We start from the raw sequence: 8,922 nt of genomic DNA, 5'->3' as shown, positions 1-8,922 counted from the left end.
CGAGTGGCGAAAGCAGAAATCGCTCGGACCTCAAGAGAGTGGTGGTAAAAACAAGAGGACGGCAGACAGTGGTGGTCGTGGTTCGAGCGGTCTGCAGTCCTTTGCGGTGGCTCACCGTGGTGGTGGTGACCGAACAGTGGTGGTCATGGTTCAAGCGGTCTGCGGTCGTGGTGGCTTGGTCTCAATCGTGGGCCGTGGACTTCGGGTCGTGGGTTCGAGGCCCACCGTGGTGGTTTGGAGTCGGTTGACCGCACGAGGCAGGAAGGTACCCCGGCCAGGCTCTGGTCCCCCAGCTCGCCTTTCTCTCCTGGGCTGAGGAGCGAAAATAGACCCGTGGGGTCCATTTCGTGTGTGTGTGTGTGTGTGTGTGTGTGTGTGTGTGTGTGTGGGTGTGTGTGTGTGTGTGTGTGTGTGTGTGTGTGTGTGTGTGTGTGTGTGTGTGTGTGTGTGTGTGTGTGTGTGTGTGTGTGTGTGTGTGTGGGGGGGGGGCGTCCTGTAAGTAGAAACTGTTTAGTGCTTTTCGTTCCTTTGCTCTTTGTGTGCTCCCCTCCCAGATTATTTTGTATATAAATAAACCCCTGTGTTAAATGTTCCAGTTCGTTGTTCGTGTTTTCTTTCATTGACCCAGCATGGTGTGGGTTTGAGAAATAGTAAGGCCGTTGGTGCCGAAAGTTGTCATTGGGAACGGCGGAGCTCTGGTAACTCCGCTCGGTTACGCCGAATCCGAGTCGTAACCTGCGACTCGGATCGGACAGAGTCGGCTGAGGGTGTGACTTCCCCGGTAATTTGACAACGTGGGTACTTAGGTATGTTGAAATTTGGCTATTGACCCTACTCCACGCCGTTAGAAAATTGGCGATCACGGTCCTTTAAGTGGCCCGTCAACTCCGGAGTTATCCGGGATGACGACCTTTTAATTCCGGGTGTTCAGTGGGAGAGGGCTCTGCTGCTCCACCTGGTGGTCGTTTGTCGCCACCGAGCCCAGGCGCACAACAATATCAGTGGTGGTAGACATTGGAAACCAGTCCTAAAATGCATTGCGTGCTTGGAGTCCCTGCCACTTTGCCTGAGTGAACTGTCAGACTTGCCTGCACTGATGCTGTTCTGTGAGAATGGCTTGAGAGATGTTGACCTTCAGAAGCACATGATCAGATGAACCAATTGGGGCAGAGGAAGACCAAGATACATTGGCAGGGAAGTCGATCATCACCAAATCCAGAATAGAAGATTGCTTTTGACAGAAATCCAGGTGGGAAAGTTTGCAGATTGAGTCATTCCCATAGAGTCACCGAAGTCCTTTGCTGAAATGCCACAGCTGGTGAGAGAGGTACCAACACCCAGACAATTTGCATGGTGACAATTTAAATCACCACATATGAGGAAGGGAGAATTGGGATGAGTGGTTCAAAGTTGGTCCGTGCCATCTGAGAGAGTTGCGATCATGTAATCGTCGTCACTTGTATAACACGCACTGTTGGGAGGACAGCACGATGCGCAGACAAACATGAGGTGGGAGCAGAGGGGAAGTTGCAGCCAGAGGTACTCCTTGGGAGATGTAAGAGCAGTGTTCGGAAAGTGAGAAAAGTAGTTATTGATTTACAATGCTGCCAGAACGGGGTTCAGATCGATCAAACCGGAGGAGACAAGAGCTAAGGAAAGGCACAAAGAAGTCAGGGATATCCTGTGGGAGGAAGGATTCTGTGAAACAGATGATGTCTGGTTTATCGTCAGTGACCTGGATGGAGAGATCTGTTTGGTTGGAACAGCAGCCTCAGATTTTTGAGATTCACACAGTTGGGGACAAGGGAGGAGGAGCTGTTTATATGGTGTGGGAAAGTGGAAAGGAGCAAGGAAAGAATGTGGGGCAGGGGGAAGACAGGAGGGTGCGAGAATGGGGCAAAGCTGGGAGGGGAGGGGCGAGGGAGAAACCGTGAGGGTCAGGAGCAGGGTGGAAGCAAAGAGGGAGTAGGACAAGGAGGAAGATGAGAGGGGACGGAACTAGAAGGAAGCAAAGAGGAAGTCGTATGAGGGGGAGCATGAGAGGGGGTGGGACTATGGGGAAGATGAGAGGTGGCAGGACGAGGGGGAATCTGAGAAGGGGTGGGACGAGTCAGAAGCTGAGAAGGGTTTGGCCAAGGGGGAAGTGGAGACGGGGGAGGACACTGACTTGGAGGGGTTCGACACCATGAATGGATGTGAAGGGGAAATTTTTATTGTGTGCACACAACCTCTCCAAAATGGATGTCTCAGGATTTACAAACTGGTTAACTTGAAACAAACTTCATGGGTGGAGTGGTATGAATGTTTTTGGTTGAAAGCACATGGAGGAAAATTTGGCTGTAGGTGAAAGAGGTGGCTGGATGAACTAAGTGTCTGGAAGTGAAGAGGTTTTGGGAAGTAAGCCTTGTGAAAGAGAAGAAAAAAAAAAGGATTTTGATGAAAAAGAAGAATTAATGGGTTGTTCCTGATGGAGTAATAAACAGAAGAAGGCATAGATGATTAAGTTGTAACTGGGCATGGGAGGTCGAGTTTGGGTTTTTTTCTGTTGTTGTTGTTTTGCTTCTATTTTTTTTTTGGGTGAAGAAGAGTTGTTATATTGTTTGTGTTTTTTTGAAACGAGGAGAGGAATGGGATTAAGCTGAGAGATCAGAAGTAACAATAACTGGGACAAGCCGGTAGGCGACATGGCTGCTCGCTCTCGATGGAAAGCTGGCCGACGCGACTCGCCGATATTCATGTACATGCTATCAATCAATTTAGCACAATAATATGATTATCACAGCCCTCTTAGTTTGCGCCCAGAAACCCGCCTTGTGAAATTTCAGGCATGTTTCCAAAGAGACTCTAACAAATGGCAGCCCTGGTAATTCCATTTATCTATTTGCTCAAGATTTTATTTTTTATATGATGCTGCAAGACATTCTCCTTGGGCACAAAAAAAAACAGGTCCCTCGGAGGTCCAGTTTCGGAGGTATTGATTTTTTTTTGTACAGACCACAATAAGTGTACGATGTACGATAAAGTATTTTAGCTGAGTATTATGTTAAGTATTATGTATGATAAAGTATTATGATAAAGTATGATATGATATGATATCATATTATGTATGATAAAGTATTATGCTAAGCAACGGAGGTGTGCAAAGCAACCATTCATTTTTGTGTACATGCCAGCCACATTGTACACATTTAACCCAAGTTTCATCAAAATCAGACTCTTTCTCTTGGAGATATTCGCAATTAACCGTTTCTGAAATGTTCGACATGAACTCGCCCAAAACCTATCTCCTCCTACAAATATTTTTTGTTAGGGCTGCAAATTGGCAGGAAGGGAGCTAGATAGATTGTGCACAGAACTCTAAGCTTCGATTTTTTTTTTCGATTTTTTTCGATTTTTTGACCACTTTAAAGGGCCGTTGCTAGGGCCCGGGGTCCCATATTCGAAAGCACCAACCTACCTAATAATATTAGTCCAACCTACCAAATTTAATTGGAATCGGTTGAGTGGTTTAGCCCCTTGGCTTGACCAAAGTTTCGCGGACAGACAGACAGATGGAAATGTCCAGAATAAGGGTGCTCTCAGAGCAGCCAACAGTAATACACAACGTATCAGGTCCAGGGAATTTGGCTTAAATGAAATGGAAGGTGCGAGTACTGATCAGTCGTCCACGTGCACCAAACCCTGAACCAGAAGCATCATAAAAGAACATGAAGGGGATTTGATTGTCATGTTCAGACAACCTCTCCAAACTGGACTTCTCAGGATTCCCAAACTGGACATACGGAGATAAAGATAATGAGATTGGTGGAAAAAAATTTTGTTGAAAGCACGGAGAAAAATGGTGCTGTAGGTATGGGAGGAGGATTGATGGACCAAGCACTTAGGTGAGAGACAGTTTTGTAAAATTTGCCTGTGAAGAGGAAGAATAGGAATGGATTGTGATGAAGAAGAAAAACACATGGGGTACTCAGGATGGAGAAATTAGGAAATAATAACAAGGAAAACCATTGGTTTGAGGCAGCGAGGTGCTCTCAGCCCACTCATGTTTGTCATGGTGATGGAGCTGGCAAGTTGGAAGGTGAGCTTGAGGGGTAGTATTGTTACGAATCTGGAAGCCTTTTGCACACAAACAGCCAGAGTCCCTGGAGCTTAGTTATTTCGATAAGTATGTGTTTGTAGTTAGAATCCCTCCTTCTGTCTAATGGGAATTTCGTGTGTGCGCTACGAGTTATTTTTTACAACTACAACTACATCTACAACAACAACAACAACAACAACAACAACAACAACAACAACAACACCGTCCCTCACTCGACCCAGTCGCCATTGCCCACGTGTTTTTGGCTGAGGGCGTGGGCGGTGCCTCCGTCGCTTCGGATAGAGGCTCCGCTCCAAGGAAGGGCACGGACCGTTTCCTCCAGCCAATGAGTGAAGGGCTAGCACCACACGCGCGCCCCAGCCAATCGGGAGGCTGACCACGAGTCATCCGACAACCCCTCGTCCAATCAGGAGGTGAGTGGAGAGAAAATAAACCCTCCCACCTGAAGAGAGAAAAAGAGACGAGAGGACGACAGACAGGAGTCTTGGTGGCGATTGCGGCGCAGTCTGTGGTCGTGGTTGAGCAGTCTTGGTGGCGATTTCGCACGGTCTATGGTCGTGGTTGAGCGGTCTGTAGTCTTGTGCTGACAACGCCAAGGTCGTGGGTTCGAGTTCCACCATGGTGGTTCGGGTAGGTGTGACCGCACAAAGCGGGACAGGTACCCCGGCCCGGCTCTACCGAATAAAGACCCACGGGGTCCAGTTTCTTTTGGGTGTGTGTGTGTGTGTGTGTGTGTGTGTGTGTGTGTGTGTGTGTGTGTGTGTGTGTGTGTGTGTGTGTGTGTGTGTGTGTGTGTGTCCGTGTCCGAGGGCCCCATCTGGAAGTAGAATCGTTAAGTGCCTTGTTCATTGTGCATTACATTTCTTTATTCGTGATAACTCTGCTCTGTGTCTCCCTTCCCGATTATTATTTGTAATAAACCCCTGTTAAATATTCCAGTTCGTTGTTCGTGTTTTCTTTCATTGGCCTCGCAAGGTGTGTATTGAGAAATAGTCAGGCCGTTCGGGCCAGTAAGTTGTCATTTGGACCGACGGATCTTGGTAATCCCCGCTCGGTTTACACCTGGATCGGGCTCTGTAAACGGTCCGTTCCACGCGAGGTCCGTCGAGGGTGTGGTTTTCCCCGGTAGTTGGACGACGTGGGTATTTAGGTATATTGAAATTAGGCAATTAACCCTACCCCACGCCGTCAAAATATTGGCAACCACGGTCCGCTAAGGGACCCGTGAACTCTCGGACTTATCCGAGAGCCACGACCTAAATTCCAGGTGTTCGGTGGGAGACGACGCTACTGCTCCACCTAGTGGTCGTTTATCGCCGCCAGACCCCGGCCCACAACAGTATTGGGAGGATGCTGTATGTGGATGATCTGGCTGTTGTGGTGGAGAGTAGGTGTGAGATGCAAGAAGTACTGGGGGAGTAGAAGGAAGCATTTGGGACGTTTGGGCTGAAGATGAGTGTGGAGAAGACTGAGGTGATGTGGGTTGGGCAGCAGAGAAAATAAATGACTATCAGGTTAGAAGGGAAGGAGATCAGGCAGAAAAATAGGTTTGAGTATCTGGGAGGAAGAGTGACCGGGGATGGTAAGTCGGAGGCAGAGGTGCGGAGGAGGATTTTGGTGGATGCGAATGCAAGGAGAGTGAAGGGAGTAATGGCAGACACAAAGATATCAAGAAAATTGAAAAGGAAGGTTCTGATGTCATGTGTAATGCCGGCCTACCTTTACAAGCTGGAGATGGTGGCACCGACAGAGAAACAACAACAGTGCCTGCAGGTTTGCGAGACAACTGGGTCAGGAGGATTAGTGAAGAGTATGGGTAGAAAGAGGATGGATGAGCTGAGGAAGGAGGAAATTGGTGTGCAGATGAGCTTGACAGGGAGATTGGTGAAATGCCGGCTGAAATAGCCTGGACACTTGGGGCGGATGGGGGAAGAGAGAATGGCAAAGAGAGTGCATAGGTTGAGGGAGGAAGGTTGGAGGAAAAGAGGTATACTGTGGTTGAGATGGGAGGATTGTGTCAGGAGGGATACTTGTATGGTAGGGATGGTTGGAGAGTGGAGAGTGTTGGCTGAGGAGAGAGGGAGGTGGTAGAGTATCGTGGTCACGGCAGGGCAGAAGCATGGTGTCATCTGACCTCACCCATTAAAAGAGAAGAGGAAGAGAAGAAGAAGACAGTTGAAATATTCTTTTGTTTGCATCTACACCTGTCTCCTCCCCCATTGAGATTAGGTCTCAAGTCTGAGACAGATATATGTGGTCTGGTGTTGGTGTAGCACAGGCACGCTAGGCCGAATGCCTTCCTGCATCAAAGTTCATTGTCGTTCCTTGTTAACTCGCAGGCAGAAACATTTACAAAGCATTGGCATGCAGTGAAGATGTTTTGTTTTTTTATATCTCTTGTATTCATCCTGAACAGGAGCGGCTGCTGCAGCGTACTTGAGGAAAGGATTTTTGGCAGTGCGAAAGTCGGGTCACCTCTGTGTGAATACCAGCAGTGAACCATACACAGACTACACTGGGAAGCAAAAGTCTTTGGAAGTTCGAACTGATGTGGTTAAAAAAGGTAAAAAACAAAAAAAGAAGCAATTGTTAAGTTAATTATTTTGTATGTGTATTACAACTGGCATAGCAACTCAGAGGTAGTGTAATAATAATAACTAGAATGCAGCTGAAAACGTAAAGCCTGTTCACGTCCACTTTGTCCTCAAATAAACTTGACAAAAACGACAGTAAAAAAATATAAAAAAGTACATTTTATTAACCTGTATTTTCTGTGGTGTAGTCATGCCCACGGGGAGGGGCATGATGATGATGCATGATGGGCGTGATGGTGGAGGAGTGGCCGTGGGGGTCGGCAAGGGATATGAGGTGTGCACGCCGCCTGAGGCATCGTAGTAATGCTGGAGTCGGCCGGCTCGTGAGTGTACCGCGTACGGAATAAAGGGGAGCCGCAGGCACAGTACGCCCGCGCTCGCACTCGTGCAACACAGCCCGGCTCGACTGTTCCTCCGCTTCGTGTCTGCCTGCTAAGCATCTCCCATTTCAGTACAGCACAGTTGGCGAACGAGGATCTTCGAATCGGCATGTGTAAGGGCGGCAAATGACCCGTGCGGTTCCAGCCTACGGAGCCAAAGGTCTCGCCAGCGCGAACATGGCAAAGAGTCGGTGCATGGCAAACGTACGCGTGCCCGCCTTCGTCGGAATCGACTTCGGCCACGTCGAGTGGGCAACGTTCGTTCATTTGGTTCATTTTCTTGTTCGTTTTGTCGAGGATACGCGTTTCGGCTCGAACGCGGCGTTGGACGTCGCGCAAGCTCTGGAGAATGTCCGAGGTCTCGATGGTCGGGACACAGCAGATGGTCTAGGTGTCATCGCAATGGGCCAGGCACGCACGGCCATGCGCACGGTCTGCGGCGCGGGTCGTGGGCGAGCGTGGCAATGCAATCACTCGGACGGCGGTCTGGGCTCTCGAGATCGTCCACGGTGTGTGGGCCGAGGGTCATCGCCCATTGTTACGGTCATAGATGGCGGTGTGCGAGGCGATCCTTCCGTCCCGCGTCGAAACCTGCTTGCGATTGATCCGGAAATGACAAGATCAGTGGCAGGGGGGGGGGGAAGTGAGCGAGGCACGGATCGGGTGTCGAATTGAGTCCACTCGTGCTGGCCGCGCATCGCATTCGGCTGTGCCGTGCAAATTCACGGCAGAGGAGCGTCCGGCACGGTTCAGAGATCATTTTATTTCTGGTCTGCGAGCAGCCATTGACAGACATCACATTCGACTCGGCGATCGCGACTGTTTCATCTGTCGAGCAGACACCGGTGACCGCGCAAGTCCGCGCGATGGCTCAAGTGCCGCAGGGTGCTCGCACGCCTAGCGGTGCGGGATGAGAGCGCGCACCGCAGCACGGTCGCACCGGGAGCGAAGGGGCACCGCAGCACGATCGCACCGGGAGCGAAGGGGCACCGCAGCAGGACCCCAGTGACCTGGAGATCAGCCTGCAGCCGGGGCATGATGATGCCGGCGAGCCGGAGCAGGAGCCGGGCTCGGCGAGCCGGACCCTTTTGGGTCGGAACGGGTTCCGGTTCGTGCCTCCAGATGTGCCAGTGCTCTCTTCGAGACCTTCGTCGAATACCGAGGGCGAGGCTCTGGCGGCGGGGGCCGCGTCGATGCAGCGGGAGCCACCGTTCGTTGCTGCCTGCGGCGATGATGTGCGTTCCAGGAGCGGCGAGAGCCATATCAGCTCTCGCGATGAGTTCCCGCGCTTCGTTCGCGATGAGTTCCCGCGCTTCGTTCGCGATGAGTTCCCGCGCTTCGGCAGGGTTCGTGAGGCAATGCGCATCGGTGTGGTTCAGGCAGCTTCAACAGGTGGCGGTGGGCCCGTGGCGTTAAAGGGAGTCGCGAGTCGCAGCATCAAGTCGACAACCAAGAAGCGGACTCGTGATGTGGGTTGTGGGTTGTTGTTCATGGTATATGTGCTTTTCCTTGCTCTAGTGATGCAGTTTAATGTTGTTGAAATAAATGCCAGCAGTTCTCGTGTAAAAGTGGATGTGGCGGAGATCAGTCAATGGAGTTGGTGTTATGATCAATGTGATGTGGGGGCGAATAAAGAAGGTTTGTTAGCCTCCAGTTGCTCCAGGCCGCAGGTAATTGCTTTGTCTTGTACTGGGATTTTATCAAAAAAGCGCGCTGTACGGAAAAATGAATTCGCAATGGTTCGAATGTTATTCCTATTGATTTATAACGAGCTTATGGTTGAAGTGGGGTTTAAATGGAATTACTACCGTCTAACTGCCGTGTGGGTCTCGGAGGTCGACTCGGAGCC

The 8,922-nt window shown here is 50.2% G+C and overlaps 1 protein-coding gene across 1 annotated transcript in view; it reads left to right on the top strand.

Annotated features, from left to right (window-relative positions):
- The window catches only part of LOC147028834 (uncharacterized), a 147,910-nt gene that overhangs the window by 108,873 nt on the left and 30,115 nt on the right, over positions 1-8,922 (top strand). The window contains exon 7 of the mRNA XM_085880270.1: positions 6,516-6,662. Coding sequence (XP_085736396.1) covers positions 6,516-6,662 — 147 coding nt within the window. The remainder of the gene's footprint in view (positions 1-6,515; positions 6,663-8,922) is intronic.

This window comes from Eptatretus burgeri, chromosome 4, assembly GCF_056783735.1.
Source record: "Eptatretus burgeri isolate ZD-2024b chromosome 4, Ebu_testis_v1, whole genome shotgun sequence".
NCBI lineage: Eukaryota > Metazoa > Chordata > Myxini > Myxiniformes > Myxinidae > Eptatretus > Eptatretus burgeri.
The sequence above is the reverse complement of the archived record's forward strand: the minus strand, read 5'-3'. Positions and strand labels throughout refer to the sequence as shown.